The 18,818-nt window shown below is 45.3% G+C and overlaps 1 protein-coding gene and 1 pseudogene across 2 annotated transcripts; one reads left to right on the forward strand and one right to left on the reverse strand.

Moving 5' to 3' along the window:
• Positions 1 to 868: 868 nt before the first annotated feature.
• Positions 869 to 1,172, reverse strand: LOC308250537 (small ubiquitin-related modifier 1-like; annotated as a pseudogene). Its single transcript has one exon. The product of its transcript is annotated as a small ubiquitin-related modifier 1-like (transcript).
• Positions 1,173 to 1,964: 792 nt separating this feature from the next.
• On the forward strand, positions 1,965 to 3,320 carry LOC308251920 (tripartite motif-containing protein 60-like; the record flags this gene model as incomplete). Its single annotated transcript, XM_080675576.1, has 1 exon — positions 1,965 to 3,320. One exon carries the CDS (start codon positions 1,965 to 1,967, stop codon positions 3,318 to 3,320), a length of 1,356 nt encoding a protein of 451 aa, XP_080531702.1.
• Between the last annotated feature and the right edge of the window lie 15,498 nt (positions 3,321 to 18,818).

Consider the following 18,818-nt stretch of genomic DNA (forward strand, 5'->3'; position numbering starts at 1 on the left):
ACTTGTTTTTGCATTCATAAATTGATTATTGCGTGGGCACTGGGCATGAACTGAACAGGAAACGTTGACACATCTGTATCATGCTCCAGCCAACTGAGCTACGTGGCCAAGATCACTTTTTCCCCCAAAATATTTTGTTTACTTGAATGAAGCTGATATAAAAAGTCATAACCCAGGCTGAAATGTACAAATAAAATAAAAAAGAGCAGTGTTCTGTTGCACACACGTCTGCATGAATAACTTTATTAAATGCTGATGAAAATTAAAACTTTCCTGGGATCTTCTGACAAGATTTTTCTTCATGATTGAAATGCTTTCTCTTCAGTGAAGCCATCTTTGGTGTTAGTCTTTACGCTCACCTTATCTGTCATCTTGACTCCAACCTGGTATTCTCTCCTTTTGGTCAGACCTTCAGATTTTAAGAGTAGCTTCAAGCTGATAAAAGGTCATTATTGCACAGTTCATTTCACTGAAAAACTCCCAGCTCACACTGAAAGCCATAGTCCAGGAGTGAGGCAATCACATGCTAGGACTTCCGGGCCAATTAGAAGTGTTATGATCACTTTTATTGGTCCACCTCATTTATCACAAGCCTCAAAATGCACAGTCCTGAAAAGGGTGGCTTCCCTGTGCACAGGTAATATTTCAAAGGAGAGGGCAATATGAAGGAGGCTCAGGCTTGATCACCAAATCTCAGCACAATGAAAACCAACAATAATGAATACTGGGCACTAGAATTCAAATTACCAGAAGTTTTCAAGAGTCTGAAGGGGGTGTCGCTTTTGCATGTCATTTGGAACACCACATTACCAAAGAACTATTTTTAACAATAAGAAAGGATTGAGGGAAAAGAAAAGAAAAAGAATATCTAAACCATTAAATGACCCCCGGTTGTTCCTGATAAACTTCACTCACATCTTCTTCCTCCATTCCCAGTTCTCTTGGAGTGTGATTATCAGCCATTCTCTGACCCTCCAAGAGAAACCTGAGGGAGTTCATTGGAACTCCCATGATACACATCATGATTCTTTGGGTTTCCTGAAATGTGTTGTCATTTTCCCTTTAAAGTGAATCTCACTGCTGCCCTGTCCAATGACTTTGAGTTGAATGTATCCTCCTTCCTTCTTATTCCCCAAATCCCCTGTTGAGGGTTTTGCCTCCTCGTCACCCATGTGCATGGTGCTTCACCTGGGGTCTCTGCACAGAGGCAGCGTCGGGTAGGCAGGACCTTGCTACTGGGCTTACAAATCCTTCCTTCTTCCCCACAGCACAAGTTCTCCTTTCTTGTGATGGTTTAGGCCAATGATAAATTTGCCTAGATAATCTAATTCCTTTTAAGTTGAAAAATAGACTTTACTTGTAACTCCTCCTTAAATATCTGTAATAATAAAAAGATGATATGCTAATTAGACCAGACTTCTTCCAGAAGTCCTTCCTGAGGAAGAAGAGGCCAGAGGGAAGCCAGCCCGGGGACCTGGTGCCTGCTGGCAGCCAGAGGAGGGAAGCCTGGGTCCCGGTTGCTAGAGGTAATCTGGTGCTGGCAGCCAGGGGAAAGAAGGCCTACTCTTGCACGAATTTTGTGCATCAGGCCTCTAGTTGTCATGATAAATGATTTGGTCTACCTGACATATTGTTCATATAGGGAGGGAAGGGTTAATGCTGATTGAACTTTTAAATGGTGATATCTTTTTATCCACAGAAACCACTTATGACTTGCATGTTGCTTCGTTTTTTATTAGTGTCCATATCTGATTGATCTTCACTTGGGAAACCTGACATTAAACAGAGGAGAAGCTTACTGGTATAGGAAGACTGAAAGTCAGCTGTCCACTGGAACTCTTCTTGGAAGCTCCTAGTGCCTAGAGAGGGAGGCCTGAGTAAACCTCATCTTCTCACTTTTCCTCACTCCTGCAGGATCACACGGACTGAAGAAAGCCCTTTCAGATAGACACCCTCACTGCACAATGGCCTTTGCAGCTTCCTTGGCCAAGCTCCAAGCAGAGGCCAGCTGCCCCATCTGCATGGATCACCTGAGAGACCCAGTGACCACTGAGTGCGGGCACAACTTCTGTCTCTCCTGCATCCACCAGCGCTGGGAAGGTCTACAGGACACCTTTCCCTGTCCTGTCTGCCTCCACTACTGCCCTGACAGGAGCTTGAAGAGGAACACCCAATTATGTCACATGACTGAGATTGTTATGCAGATCCCCACCTCAGGGAGCCAGAGGAAACTGCAGGAAGAAATACCCCTGTGTGGGAAGCACAACGAGGTTCTGACCCTGTTCTGTGAGAAAAACATGGAGCTTCTGTGTGCCCAGTGCAAGGTCTCCTCCAACCACCAGGATCAGCGCCTGATCCCCATTGAGGAAGCTGCAGCTAGTTACAGGAGGATCCTCAAAAAGTACATTGGGGCACTCACTAATAACCTTGAAAATGCTGAAATGGTATATAAAAACCAAGTTGCAAATATTTGGGAAGTGAAGAGAAAAATGGAAAAATGGAAGGATGAATTGGACTATGAATGTAAAAATATCAAGTTTTGCCTGGAAATAGAGCAAGATGAAATTGATCAGGATCTACTTATAGAGGAGAGTGATGTTGAAGAAGAACTAATTGAAAATGGAAGGCAAACTTTAGACCACAGGATCAGGCTAAGCGATCTATTAAGTGAACTAAAAGAGAAGTGTTTGCAGACAGACCTGGATTTACTCACAGATATTGAAAGTATCTACAATAGCTATGAAAACATAGAGTCCCCGGCTATATTTTCATATGAATTAGAGAAGGAGAGTTTCTTTCTCCCCCCACATTATTTCGGCCTGCATAAAATGATCCGCACGTTTCAGGTAAATTTGACACTGGATCCTGAAACTGCTCATCCAAGTCTCATTATATTAAGAAATAGAAAAATTGTGATATATAGGACATCATTTGGGTTTCATAATCCCCATGAACTTACTTCTTGCCCAGCTGTCCTGAGTTCTGAGGGATTTGTTGCTGGCAGGCATTTTTGGGAGGTAAACATAGAAGGCACAGCTGAATGGACCTTAGGTGTGTGTAAGGAATCTTTCCCCAGAAATACTCTCATATCACCATCCCCAAGCAATGGCTGCTGGACTGAGACATTTGGCCCTTTCCCTATAGGACAAGGAAAGATTGGTGTTTTTCTGGACTATGAGTTGGGAGAGGTTTCATTTTATAATTTGAATAAATTCTCATTCTTGTGTGGAATCACTGCTACATTTACAGGAAAACTCATGCCTTATTTCTCCATTGCATCATCTTCAGAATCTCTTACAACCAGCATCATCAGAGTCTAGTGATGATAAATTTGAAAGAAATTTTGTTCGTGCTTAGTTTCTCCCCTTGTTATTGAAAGGAGTAATTAGAATAAAGATCTTGATTCCAGTTTTGATGTTTGAATGTTGAAAGTTTTTAGGATGCACCCTTCTCTTCTCCCTGACCTTAAACCTAGGAAAGCTGATGAGGAAGTCCAGGTGCTCCATCCTTGGGGGTAGGAGGAAAGCGTCAATCAAGCAAGCTTCTACCAACATCACCCAGTAACCGCTATGAACACCACAAGCTAGTCCCATTTCCCTGTGCTCTCAGTCATTTTGGGACCTACTGTAATATCCAGCCTTCTCTCCATCCCAAACCTCACCATGTGAGTAGTAAACTTTTTCATACTCTCCTGGTATTTGGTGAGTCATTAGTGTGAACATTTGAATCCAATTTTGGATGGCTTCCACCCTGCCTAAGCAAGCTGGTCACCACCACTGACTTTGTGAGCAGGATTTTCCAGATATGAAGCCCTCCACCAGGCTTCCTCCTCTGGCTTTGGGTTATAACACACCCTAGTTTCCTAGGCAAGGGTGTCCTTTCAGCTTTGTTCTGCAGGAGCTTAGTTCTATGGAGGCTGTGTTGTCTATTAACTGACCTAAATCAGAAGTTTCCGTAAGAAACATATTCTAGGCCAGCCAGCGAAGCTCAGTGGTTGAGCATTGACCTATGAACCAGGAGTCAAGGGCACATGCCCTGGTTGCTGGCTCAATTCCCAGTAGGGAGCATGCAGGAGGCAGCCAATGGATGATTCTCTCTAATCATTGATGTTTCTACATCTTTCTCTCTTCCTTCCTTTCTGAAATCAAGAAAATTTATATGTCTTTAAAAAGAAATACCTATTATTTACTTTTTATTATTTTTTTATATTTTCCATATAAATTTCTGGGAATTCTAATTGTCTTATTTTTGTCTCATGTTTTATTCAATTTTCTTGAGCAAAAGCAGGTTGACAGTTGTGGTGCAAATATGTACAGTAATAAGTCACAAATAGTACAAAAGTAAACTTTTGCATATTAACCACTGCAAACATACTTTATTTATTTATTTATTTTTTATAATTCAATTCTTTATTAAAGAATTCAATTCTTTTGTTAGAACTTTTTAGATTGGTGTTTGCAAACTTTTAACATGGGGGTGGGGAGGAGAAAGCAAGAACAACCCACACCACCCTTTCCCCAGCTTCTGCGGCAGAAGCAGGACCTAGAATAGAGCTCCAGATAGGGGCTTTCACTTGAACCTTGCCTGGCTCATGCTCCCGGGCCCCAAAATGCCTTCATAACCTGGGAACCGGGCTCTGGGTAGCGTTGGGGGAGCTCTGGGTGGCCGCCTCCTAGACTGTGTCTGGGGACCGCTGGGTCACCTTCTCTTGGACAGTGTCAGGGGACCACAAGGTTGCCTTCTCCCTGACTTTGTTGGGGGACCACTGGATCTTGGTCTCCCGGACTGCAGCGCAGAAGTTCCAGGGCTTGGCCTCCTGTGCAGCATTTTTCCACGAGCGTCGTGCCCGGAGTTGGCGGTGCTAGTGAGCCAAGTTGATGCTCATCTTGGCCACATCCTTTTGGGAAGAAGGCTGACCCAATATCAAGATCTCAGCCTCGCCTTCAGGGTCCCTCCCACTGAGTAATGCGCAGCAGGGTCTGCGACACACACTGGACTTGCGGAATGTGCTCTCTGAGGGGCCAAAGATCACTTCCACCAGCCACGCAACGGGGTGAACTGTCTTGGGGATCTTGAGGTTCTCCGTGTGGAACCAGTAAGGCTGCTTCGTGTGGTCACCCAGCACCTGGAATGGCCCTCTCCCTGCTGTTCCAGTTGCAGGAGCCTGGGAAAGCACTTGGTGGTGGCCTTGCTGCTGCGGGACACCCAGAGAGGGCTGGTGTAGGTGCAAGTGGGCCAGGCTACAGCCAGCATACTTTCTTTTTACACCTTCACCTGGTGATATCTTTATTGATATATATAGCGGGGAATGAGAGAGAGTGAGAGAGAGAAACATCTATGTGAGAAGCACCAATCAGTACCTTCCTGTACTTGCCCTGACCAGATTGAACCTGAAAACTGTGTGCCCTGAATGGGAATCCAATCTGCGAACTTTTTTGGTGTAACAGACCACATTCCAACAAACTGAGCCACCTGGCCAGGGCTGTAAACCTGCCTTTGTCAATCCCTGTATGACCTCCAAAGGTCACATACTTGTTTTTGGCATTAAGTGAAATTTACAACCTTTGAGAACATGCTTCTGTTTTTACGCTTGCATGTGTATTGTTTAAGTATCCTATCTAATAAAAGGGTAATATGCAAATTGACAGTCACTCCAACACACAAGATGGCTGCCCCCATGTGGACACAAGATGGCCGCCAGGAGATGGCCAGCAGGGGAGGGCAGTTGTGAGCTATCTGGCCAGCAGAGGAAGGCAGTTGCGGGGGGACCAGACCTGCAGGGGAGGGCAGCTGGAGGGTACCAGGCCTGCAGGGAAGGGTAGTTGGGGATGATCAGACCAGCAGGGGAGGGCAGTTGGGAGGGCCCAGGCCTGAAGGGGAGGGCAGTTGGGAGAGAACAGCCCTGCAGGGGAGGGTAGTTGGGGGTGACATGGCCTGCAGGGGAGGTCCGTTTGTGGGTATCAGGCCTGCAGGAGAGGGCAATTAGGGGTGACCAAACTGGCAAGGGAAGGCAGTTAGGGCTGACCAGGCCAGCAGGGGAGGGCAGATAGGGGTGATCAGGCCAGCAGGGGAGGGCAATTAGGGGCAATCAGGCTGGCAGGAGAGCAGTTAGGCATCAATCAGGCTGGCAGGGGAGTGGTTAGGGGTGATCAGGTTGGCAGGCAGAAACGATTAGGGGCAATCAGCAGGCAGGCAGGCGAGTGGTTGGGAGCCAGCAGTCCTGGATTGTGAGAGGGATGTCCAACTGCCCTAAACGGGCAATCAGACATCTCTTGAAGGGTCCCAGATTGGAGAGGGTGCAGGCTGGGCTGAGGGACACATACACGCCCCCCCCCCCCCCATGCACGAATTTTGTGCACCAGGTCTCTAGTTTGGAAATAAAGTTGTAGTTTGCATATCGCTGTACTGTTTGTCTATCTCCATATCTGGAAAAGATGCTCAGCAGGGCTTTCATTGAGGTACAAGGGACCACTACACAGACCATAGTAGCCCTGCCATGCTATGGTAGTCTCAGGTGCTTAGTCTTGTAAAGTGCAGTGCAGGCCAGCAGGGCACTGCCCCATTACCCACCCAGGGATCTAACTCCCTCAGTCATGTATTGTCACAGCACTGGGTCACTACAACTAGAGAAAGAGTGAGCACTAAAGGGCCACCATGAATATTGAAGGCCAACACCAGAAAGAGACATACACTTTTCTCTTAATCCACTTTCTAAAAGCAATTGCAAGACCCTACTTCTCTGCAAGGGGTGAAGACAAATGTATGTACTGGGAGGTGAAAACCTGCCTTTTGCCATAATTTTTGATTCCAATTAGACATTTGTAAAGTGTACATTACTGATGAGTATGAGAATGAAAAGTCTTTCATTAGAACTGTTAAAAAAAAAATACCATAGGAATTTACAGTAGTTTGACTTAATCCTATAAAGTTGTTCAATAATGTCACCTATAAAGAAGATATTTATTTTTAGGGAAGTCTTAAAACATTATTTATTTGGTAGAAATGTAAAGCTCTATCATTTTGAAATTTTGGTGACTCATTAGAAAATGAATCATTGAGTCTAATGTCTATACACAATAGGATAAAAAACATAATTGGGAGAGACTTCTGTTGACAATTAGCCTCAGAGCTACCTTTTTAAAAATCTATACTAAAAGGGTAAAATGCTAATTAGATGTCCTTCTAGACAAAGCCACCGTGGTGGGGGTGGAGGCAGAGGCGGTTAGGGGTGATCAGGCCAGCAGGGGAGGGCAGTTGGGGGCGATCAGGCCAGCAAGGGAGCAGTTAGGGGCATCAGGCTGGCAGGCAGAGTGGTAGGGGTGATCAGGCAGCAGGTAGATGAGTGGTTAGTAGCCAGTGATCCCAGATTGTGACAGGGATGTCCAACTGCCTGTTACAGGCCTAAAATGGCAGTCAGACATCCCTCGAGGGGTCCCAGATTGGAGAGGGTGCAAGCTGGGCTGAGAGACTCCCCCTCCCCCGCCCTCGCCTCTGTGTACTAATTTCTTGTACCCGGACTCTAGTATATATTTATTGATTTCAGAGAGGAAGGGTGAGGGAGAGAGTGATAGAAACATCAATGTTGAGAGAAGATCATGGATCGGCAGTCTTCTGCACGCCCCCCACTGGGGATAGAGCCTGAAACCCAGGCATGCGCCCTTGACCTCATGGAACCTGGGCCCATTCAGTCCAAGCATGTCAAACTCAAAGGCTATCACAGGCCAAATAAACAAGGTTTAAGTTTATGTGGGCCGCAAAAAAACAAAAGCTTCAATTTTCAAAGAAATGTAGGTTTATTTCAATAGAGACATGCTAAATACAAAGGGCTGAAATAAATGAGTAATGCTTAACATAACATAATAGAACATTTTAATAAAAATTAGTATTTTTTCTTGAACATTAACTTACCAGACACGGAATAACTGCACAAATTAATAAGCTAAATCAAATAAACCCATTTTTCTTGTTCTCTGAAAGCAAAATATTTCCTGTTGCACACACCAAACAAGTCAGTGCAAGACTAATGACGTGGCAATTGGCTGCTAAAATATTCGCTGCTAGTATTAGTGGAGAGAAATGTTTCACCAGTGTGATAGGCGGGTAAGGGAAGTGAATGCAACAGGATTATAGAAATCAGTCATTAGCGAACGTTGTAGTTCGTTATTAATAATTGTGTATAAGAGGTTATTGTAAAAATTAAGTTACAAAATTTTTATTTAAACGTTTCTTACAAACCATTATATTAGCTGGCCATAAAAATATTCATTGTGAGGCAGGCATTTGACATGCTTGCTTCAGTCTTAAGTCTGATGCTCTATCCACTGAGTGAAACCAGCTAGAGCTCCTAGCTCCTTTTAAAAAGTACTTCTTAGGACCTCTTTGTAAAAAAAAAATGTTTTTATTGATTTTAGAGTGTGGGAAAAGGACACAGAGAGAGAAGAGAGAGAGAGAGAGAGAAACTTCATCTGGTTGCCTCCTATACATGCTACAACCTGGGACTGAAACTGCAACCTGGGCATGTGTCCTGACCAGTAATTAAACTGGCCACCTTTTGGGCCATGGGAAAACGCTCAGCCACCTGAGCCACACTGGCCAGGGCCCTAGGACTTACTTAAATGAATGGTGTGGCATGTGTGAGAGACAGTGGTGGCATTATGGTATGCTTACAGCAGAAACTCACAAAGGCAATTCACATGTAACAATGTTTCAACAGGCACAAATTCAGTTGCTATGGTTACTTAAACAACCCAAGTACATCACTAGTTTAAATTTCAGTTAAACATGGTATATGAACTGTAATTCTTTTTTTTTTTTAAATAGATTTTATTGATATTTTACAGAGAGGATGGGAGAGAGAGCTAGAAACATCGATGAGAGAGAAACATCAATCAGCTGCCTCCTGCACACCTCCCACTAGGGATGTGCCCGCAACCAAGGTACATGCCCTTGACTGGAATTGAACCTGGGACCTTTCAGTCGGCAGGCCGACACTCTATCCACTAAGCCAAACCGGTTTCGGCTGAAATGTAATTCTTAAAGTAGGAATAATATGGACCCAGAGGGTGGAGTCTCCAGCCCTAGAGGATTACTCTCCTCAGCAGTTCATCACTTACCAAGTCTGCCTTCCACACCATGGTACCACACAACTAAGCTATGTTTTCTATCACTATACAACAATCACCTTTTCTTCAGTGTCATGTAACATGCTCGTCATTCTCCTCTGAGTTGTCACCAAAGGACCTTTCACATTCATTTTTCTACTGACATTTTCCAGAAAATGTATGTCTTCTCCAGCGCTTTTTTATTTTATTTGTAACTGTGGCCCAGTGGCCCGGTGCACAAAATTCATGCACGGGGAAGGGGGGTGTTCCTCAGCCCAACCTGCACCCTCTCCCTGTCCTACTGCTGGTTTACAGGGATCGGGCCTAAACCTGCAGTCGGATATCCCTCTCGCATTCCAGGACTGCGTGCCTGCCTGATTGCCCCTAACTACTCTGCCTGCCGGCCAGCTCGCCCCCAACTGCCCCCCACTGCTGGCCTGCTCACCCCCAAATGCCTCCCCCTGCCAGCCTGATCACCCCCAACTGCCCCCCGTGCCAGTGTGCTTGCCACCGACTGCCTCCCCTGACAGACTGCTCACCCCCAACTGCCCCCCCTGCTGGCCTTTTTGCCTCTGCCTTCCCTCCCCACTGGCCTGCTAGCCCCCAACTGCCCCTCCCCTGCTGGCCTGCTCACTCCAAACTGCCCCCGCCGCTGTCCTGATCACCTCCAACTGACCCCCACCGACGGCCTGCTCACCCCCAACAGGCCCCCTTGCTGGTCTGCTTACCCTCAATGGCCCCGCCCCCCCATCAGCCTGATGACCCACAACTGCCATCTCATCCTGGCCTGATCACCCACAACTGCCCTCCCCACTTGGCCTCTAACTGCCTCTACCTTGGCCCCGCCACCATGGCTTTGTCCAGAATAACGTCCAGAAGGTCTCCTGGAAGGTCTCCCAGTCTAATTAGCATATTACCCTTTTAATTAGTATAGATAGAGGCCTGGTGCACGGGTGGGGGCCAGCTGGTTTGACCTGAAGGGTGTCCTGGATCAGGGTGGGGGTTCCCTTGGGACATGGGGTGGCCTGGATGAGGGGCCTGTGGTGGTTTGCAACCCAGCCATGCCCCCATGGGGTGAGGGTCCCCCCCCCACTGGGCTGGTGTGGCCAGCCTGGGTGAGGGGCTGAGGGCTGTTTTCAAGCTGGTCACACCCCCTTCAGGGTGGGGGGGTCACACTGGGATGCCAGGCCAGTCTGGGTGAGGGGCTGATGGCTGTTTGTAGGCTGGACAAGCCCCCCAGCAGGGACCTCACCCCATGGGGGTGTGGCCAGCCTGCGTGATGGACAGAGGGCTCTTTTCTGGCTGGCCACACCCCCTTCATGGTGGGGCTGTCTCCTGGGGTGCCTGGCCAGCCTGGCTAAGGGACTGAGGGCTGTTTTCAGGCTGGCCAAGCCCCCAGTGGGGACACTCACCCCATGAGGGTGTGGCAAGCTTGAGTGAGGGTCTGAGGGCTGTTTTCAGGCTGGCCATAGGCCCTTCAGGGTGGGGTCCCTGCTGAGGTGCCAGAACAGCCTGGGTGAGGGGCTGATGGCTGCTTGCAGGCTGGCCACAGCCCCTTCAGGGAGGGGGGTCCCACTGGGCTGCCTGGCCAGCCTGGGTGAGGGGCTGATGACTGTTTGCATGTTGGCCATGCCTCCCAGCGACCCAAGCTCCGAGCACCTCCTTTTTTTCTTTTTTCTTTTTTTTCAGTGCCTTCTTGAGTGGAGGCCAGGGCTGGCTCGAAGCAGGTATCTGGGATTTATTTATCTTCAATAATTGAAAATTTGCAGCCTTGAGTGGAGTCCAGGGCAGGCCAGGGCGGGCGGGAAGCTTGGCTTCCTCCATCGCCAGGGACAACCCAAGCCTCCTGCTCCCTCCAGCTCTGTGGCCGCCCGCCATCTTTGTTGGGTTAATTTGCATACTTGCTCTGATTGGCTGGTGGGCATAGCGGAGGTAAGGTCAATTTGCGAGTTTCTCTTTTATTAGATAGGATGGTCTGTAAATCTTATTTCAGGGTGTAGCAAGGGTTAGAAGACAGAAACAATTTGTGAGGGGAAACAAAATCCCAATGGAATTGACTTAAGGAGATGATTGTTCTACATTGATGGTATCTTTTAGAATAGCAAATTTTAGGAATGCTGGTCTCCTCTGGTCACTGAACCCAAAGCAGTCTTATACTGATAGGGGGACATACAATCTAATAGATAGAGCACCTGTGCTAATCTGAAAAGTAATCATATTATTTTAAATCTTGGGACACATATACTTAAGTGAATAGGGGGTTGAGTTTCTTATATATGAATAAGGACTTAAGTTTTTCTTTAAGTTTCCTTTTCAAAGCTTGTGTGAAGTGACTGGGGAGGTGACTCCACTGCCAATTCAGCAAGCAGAACCCACCAGCATGGTCAAGCCAACCCACCAGGAGTCAAAATATCATCTCATCAACATCATCTCATAGCCTGATGACTAATTACAGTAGCTGACATCTGAGCACCCCCAGGCCAGCATTTAGCTGCATTCCTCACCCCAGTCCCTTCCCCTTCATAAACGCATCCCTGAATCTTGCTGGGAGTCAGGATTTGATGCTTGTAAGCAACTTGTCTTCTTGGCAGTCTAGCTTTCTCAATAAACACCTAATATGATTCAATTCTGCCTTCGTTCATGGACACAGGGACAGGCAGCCTGAGCCCACACTGGCTTCCCCGGTAACAATACCTGAGCTTACTAACTCAATTGAAATCGTGTTTAGTGATTTCATTACTCATCTAGCAGCAAAGTCACTTGAATACTATTTAATTTTTTTGTCACTTTGCTCTCTTCTTGGCAATGACATTGACTAGAATCGACTGTGATTCTGTACTAGTGTTTTGCTTCATAGGAATCACTCTTTTATAGATTGGTAGCATATAATAAATGTTTGAATTTTCAGTTAAAATATATCTTATAAATTGATTTCAGAGAGCTAGGCAGAGGGAGAGAGGGATAGAAACATCAAGGATGAAAGAGAATCATGGAAAGCCTGCCTCCTGCATGACCCTCACCAGATCAAGTGGGAAACCTAGGCATGTGCCATCACCAGGACTCATACCTTGATCTCCTGGTTCGTAAGTCCATGCTCAGCCACTGTGCCACACTGACTGGGAAAAGGTTTATTTTTAAAAGAATATGGAGGTTGTCAACCGTAATTGAAAATAAATTTTAGCTCTAGCTGGTTTGGCTGAGTGGCTAGAGCATCGGCCTGCTGACTGAAGGGTCCCAGGTTTAGTTCCGTACAAGGGTCCCAGTGAGGGGCCTGCAGGAGGCAGCTGATCAATTATTCTCTCTTATCAGTGATGTTTCTTTCTCTTTCTCCCTCTCCCTTCCTCTCTGAAATTAATAAAACACACATCTCAATACACAGCATTTAAATATCCTATATATATAAATTTAAAAAATGAAACTGATAAAATTTTGTCAGTCAATATAAATACCAAATTCCCTAATAAGCAATATGACCAAAATTAATTGATAAAGAATTTTACAGCTCAAGGAATGCTTGTCAAGGAAAGTAACTATTGTGGGTTCAATTCCTGGTCAGGCATACATGCAGGTTGTGGGTTCCATCCCCACGCAGGCCATGTCTCTCTCTCTCTCTCTCTCTCTCTCTCTCTCTCTCTCTCTCTCTCTCTCTCTTCTCTCCATGTGTCCCTCCCTCTACCTCGCCATGTGTCCATCCCTCTGTCCCTCCTCCTACTTCTCTCCCTCTGCTTCTCCTTCTCTCTCTCTCTCTCTCTCTCTCTCTCTCCCTTTTTCTCTCTAAGCACAACCTCAGGTGAGGATTAAAAGAGTGGAATTCCCAGGTTTCTAATCATGGTTCCATGCTCAGATCACATCTTTGTTTCTTTAGCCCAGGCCTCCCTGGAAGAACAGGGTCCACCAGACAGTTACACCTTCTTTGCACTGCACTGATATTCTACCAAGCAGCCTGGGTAGCAGCCATCCAGGCTTCCCTAGCGGCTTAGTAGCAAACACTTGTGTTTGGTTGGGATAAAGACTCTCACATGTTCTGCCCATTGCTCCTGAAAAAATCATCTGCACGGGAGGCTGGAAACAGTCAGATCTGCATTTCTAACGCAGGTCTGTCTGATCTCATCAAGCCCATTTAGATATCTCATTGAATTATGCATCCAGCAAACTTTTTTCCCCATTGATTTTCAGAGAGAGTGGAAGGGGGTGGGGGGTGGGGGAGACAGAGAAAGATAAACATGGATGTGTGAGGGACACATGCATTGGTTGCCTTCTTCAGGAGCCCAGACCAGGGCCTGGGACAAAGCCTGCAACCAAGGAATCTACCCACGAGCAGAATCGAACCCGAGACCCTCCAATGCTCCATCCACTGAGCCAAACCGGCTAGGGCCATCCAGCAAACGTTTTATGAGCTCTCAGTGGGTGTGTGGCACCGAGCCAGAAGCCTGGATGCAGAGATCATCTCAGAGTCCCCACTATGAGAGAACTGACCCTCCAGGCAATAGAGATTGTAGGGAGCAGTTATAGGGTTAAGCCTCGGACTGACCTGCTTGCAAAGTCGCAAACAAGTCCCAGCTTGGAGGGCACAGTCCTCCAAGCATAATTAAGCTTGATCTTGTGACTGCTCCCTAGATCTTTCCAGGGTAGCTAATGGGCTGTGGGAGGGGCAGCCAGTGCTGCCAAAACAAGTGAAACTTACAAGAACATTGTAAATTACCTTGTTTGCCCCTGACTATAAATAAAGCATCATCTTTGCAGTCTGGATCTGTTCTGTGGCCTCAGCAAGGCACAGAAGATCCACCTGGACCCAGCTTATTCTCTAGTCTGTCTTTTTCTTCATCTTTCACCAGCCCTTCCTCAGGCTCACCGAACCCTTGGCTGTGCTGGCGAGGCACAAGATCATGTGACTTGAGGACTTCCTCCACAGGAATGGCTGTGTCCAAACAGGGTGAGCAAAACTAACACCTGGATTGTAGCAATTTTCCAATGAATATCAATTCGGGTTATTTGTTGGGAAGCATTTTAAAAATCAGAACAATATAGATAAATTTAATGAAAATCACTTCTTAAGTAGAACACACTGAAAAGCAAATTGCTCTCTCACCTTGGGGATAGGTCACCCAACCTCCTTATACCTTTCCTGCCTGACCATCCTTACCTGTGTTCTGTATCGCAGGGGGTTAACTTGAAATGCAGGCAGATAGGGCAGGGGTCCAGTGGAAAATAAAGCAGGTGAAACATAGACAGGGGCAGACATGGCAGTTTGAGCCAGCCTAACCACAGGAACCAAGCAAGTAGAAATCCTATGTAATCCTATATAATAAAAGCCTAACTAAGTGTCCAGTCGTGCAGTGGGCCATTCAACCAATCAAAGTGTAATGTGCTAATGATATCCTAAGGATGCTCAACTGCTCACTATAAGGTGCACTGACCTCCAGGATGCAGATGTTCCAACTTTTAGGTTAGATTGCTGCTGGGGTCCGGCCTATCGGGACTGAGCAAGATGGACTGGACATGCCCTGGAGCCCACCCATATCCCTCCCCGGTCGGGATCATGCACCGGTGGGGTTGCCTGGCGTGGCCTGCGCCCTCTTGGGATCCGGTACTCTTGGGGGATGTTGGAGAGCCAGCTTTGGCCTGATCCTGCAGGCCAGGTTGAGGGACCCACTGGTGTAGGAATTCATGCACTAGGCCTCCAGTAATAAAATGTTTGTAGACTCAAAGCCGGAGGCATGGGAATCCAAGGCAGGGCCTGCAGTAAACAAGATGTATGAACACATAAAAACAGAAAAAGTTCATCATAGGAAAAGAGAAACAGGGAAACAGGGAAAGTTCACATAGAAACAGGGAAAGTTCAGGTCTGTTGCTGGGCAAAAACATTTGAGGAAATCAATCAGGTGATGACACAGATTGGCATAAAGCAGGTTTGTAGCAAATATATACCCCTGGACTACAAGGCTTTACTGGGCAGCCCACTATTGGGCCCCCCTCCCCTTACTGGGAGTCTGAATCTGCTTGTAATAAATTTTCCACACTTTGCTTAAATCTTCTGGTCCATGTAGCTCATTCTTAAGCCTGGAGAGACATGACCCCAGGAAAAGCACCTTGGCTCACAGTTTCTGTCATCATACACACCAAAAACAAAAACAAAAACAAAAAAAACACATCCTAATGATATGCAATATATAAGCATAGATACCCATTATATTTTAATTGTTTCATAATATAATATGAGACTACTATGTGGTGTGTTCCACAGTTTCCTCTTTAAAAAGTAATTGGAAGAGCTCTAGCCAGTTTGGCTCAGTGGATAGCCTGTGGAACTGCGGACCAAAGGGTCTGAGTTCAACTCCCATCAAGGCCACATACTTTGGTTGCAGGTTCTTCCCCAACCTGGGCCCTTGTCCGGGCTCATGTAGGAAGAACCAATTGTTGTTTCTCTCACATCAATGTTTCTCTCTGTCTTTCCCTCTCTCTTACACTTTCCCTAAAATTCAGTGGAAAAACATTCTTGGGTGAGGATTAACAAAAGATAAATAAATAATTTATAAGCATTTATTTGAGCCCAATATGATGACCATTGCTGTGAAGCAAGATAGCAAATGCTCCCTACAATTTGCTTTTTACAGAAAATGTATCTACAGGTTTTGGTTTTGTTTTCACAGCCACATGCAGATATATTTCATGTATTGCTTGAAACCCACTCCATAGAGGCGCTTGTGATGTTGATGGTGTGTTCTCTGGTCACTACCTCCTTGATGGCAGAAAGGCCCTTCTTCTCTCCAGCCTTCTTTGCGGAGCCATTATGCCAGGCCCACATTGGAAAGAAAGCAAAGGTTTTATGTTTGTTATTTTTTAAAGATATTTTTATTGATTTCAGAGAGGAAGGGAGAGGGAGATAGAAACATCAATGATGAGAGAGAATCATTGAACAGCTGCAGGGTCGCCTAAGACCATCAGAAAACACAGATATTTACATTACAATTCATAACAGTAGCAAAATTACAGTTATGAAGTAGCAAGGAAAATAATTTTATGGTTGGGGGTCACCACAACATGAGGAACTGTATTAAAGGGTCGTGGCATTAAAAAGGTTGAGAACCACTGCACTAAGCCAAAGCAGCTAGGGCAAGATTTTACTTTTCATTCCAGTTTCCTCCTCAGCCAAATGGGATTGAAAGGTGTTGAGAAGTTCAAGGGAGGATTACAAAGGTGCAAATCAGATTATGCATAGTAACAAGGTTAGTCTGCCCTAGCCTGCAGGAATAAGAGGAGATCCCATCAAACAGACTTCTGAGGATCCTCCTAAACCCACTAGTCCCACCTCCAGGGAGGAGTCTTGGTGAGTGAGGTCTTAACGAGATTCACCCTCCTAGTGGTATATATAGGCCAGGGTCACATTACTAACCATTTAACTGGTAGGAGACTGGCTTCTGAGACTCTTCTTGGAGACACACTTCAGGGACTCACTCAAAGGAGCAGGCTCCAGGTAAGCTGGGAGTGGGGATGATACTGGTGCAGGAGGTGGGACCAAACTGAGAGCCATGGAGGTATTGTTCCCCACCCTTGGCTTTCTGGGTGGCTACTCTAGCAGGGCCTTCACTTTACCTCACAAGCCAATCATCACTTGGATTCAGGTTGTTTTAAGACACATGCTTTCATTATTGCTGCTGTGCCTCAGGCTTGCCCTACAGCATCAAAATGCTTACTAAAAATAGATACTAGGATCCCAATCTGACCTACAAGGTGATTTAATACGTATCTGCACGTGCAAAGGACCCTGAAGTACTGGCCTAAAGCTGCCTGTGGGAATCCTCTTCTAGAATGTCTCAGTGACTGTTGTCAAATATTTTTATTTAAAACCAGAGGTTCTGCTCTAGTAGGTTTGGCTTAGCAGATAGAGTGCTCAGGTTTGATTCTGGTACTGGGCACATACCCAGGCTATGGACTCCATCCCCATTGTTGGGCCAGCAGGAGGCAGCCAATAAATGATTCTCTCTCATCATTGATCTTTCTCTCTTCTTCTCTTTTTCTCTCTGAAATCAATAAAAATATATTTAAAAATAAAAAATAAAACCAAAGGTTCGAAGAGGTTTACCTAAGTTGATGTGTATGCTGACACCAAAATGAAAGGGAAGCTGAGTGCTATTTTCCTGGTTCCATGTGTCTCAGGAAGAACAGATGATCAAAAAACCCACCCCCAATGATTTAGGCGGACTTAGATCAGACCTGAAATCCAGCCGGCATAAACTACAAGCAGATGGAACTTTAAGGCCAGCCTTGGTCTTTTCTCAATTTCAATTTATCTCAGTTTGGGAGATTTGTTGGATGGGGATGGGATGTGGGAACAGGGAAGCAGATGATGGATTTGGAGTGGAGAAAGGGGACCAGTTTGAAACAACTGTGAGGGAGAAAGGAGATGAAGTGGATCTGAGAGTGCTGACATGAAGAGAAATGGATGAAGCCTAAGGAAGGACATAGGAGAAACATTCTTGGCTAGAAGAGAGCAGAGAAACACTGAAATGGAATTCAAATGGTTAATTTTTTAAAAAGTAAATTATAGAATATTCTCGGTATTCAGAATAGAGGAGAAAATCTTATGAACTCATGTATGAAGAACCCATATTCTATAACTAACCTTTTTGTAACTTCTACCTATAGTTGAACCAACCTTTTGCCATTTCTGGGCAGGAAATCTCTATGAGTTTACTTATAAACTTTTCATTATATATTTCTAAAAGAGATTCTTTATTTACATATGTCTACATTAAAATTTGAAAAATTATTTTCTTTAATTTATTTTTTTATAAAGAGAGGATGAGGCCAGGCAGAAAGAAAAAGAGAGAGAGAGATTGGAAATGGGAAAGAGACATTGATTTGTGGTTCCATTCAGTCATGCATTTTTCGTTGCTCCTACTAAGCGTTCTGACTTTGGATTTAACTTGAAACCTTGTCGTATTGGGACTAACAAGACTACCTGGCCAGGGCAATTTACATACCACTAATGCCATTCATTACCTCAATGTAACATAATCATCAACCAGGTTTTTTTAATCCTCAAATAATCAACTTCCAACTGAATTTTGGTCAAATATTTCAAAATGAATTGAAATTAGATTTATACATAATAATTGACTTTTTGGCTTTTTTAAAAAAATAAATCTTTATTGTTCAGATTATTACAGTTGTTCCTCTTTTGCCCCCATATCTCCCCTCCACCCGGTTCCCACCCCACCCTATGTCTTTACCCCCTCATCCCCACTGTCCTCATCCATAGGTGTAATATTTTTGTCCAATACTTCCTGCACCTCCCACACACAAGTCCACTCCCTTACTATGCCCCTGATTCTATGATATTGACCAGTTTATTCTGTTCATCAGATTTTTTATCCATTTGATTTTTAGATTCATTTGTTGATAGATATGTATTTGTTGTCACTTTATTGTTCATAATTTTTATCTTTAGCTTTTTCTTCCTTTTCTTAGAGAATACCTTTCAGCATTTCATATAATACTGGTTTGGTGGTGATGAACTCCTTTAGCTGTTTCTTGTCTGTGAAGCTCTTTATCTGACTTTCAACTGTAAATGATAGCTTTGCTGGGTAGAGTAATCTTGGTTATAGGTTCTTGCTACTCATCACTTTGTATATTTCTTGCCACTCCCTTCTGGGCTGCATAGTTTCTGTTGAGAAATCAGCTGACAGTGGTATGGGTACTCCCTTGTAGGTAACT

This window comes from Plecotus auritus (genome assembly GCF_963455305.1).
Source record: "Plecotus auritus genome assembly, chromosome: 6".
Lineage (NCBI taxonomy): Eukaryota > Metazoa > Chordata > Mammalia > Chiroptera > Vespertilionidae > Plecotus > Plecotus auritus.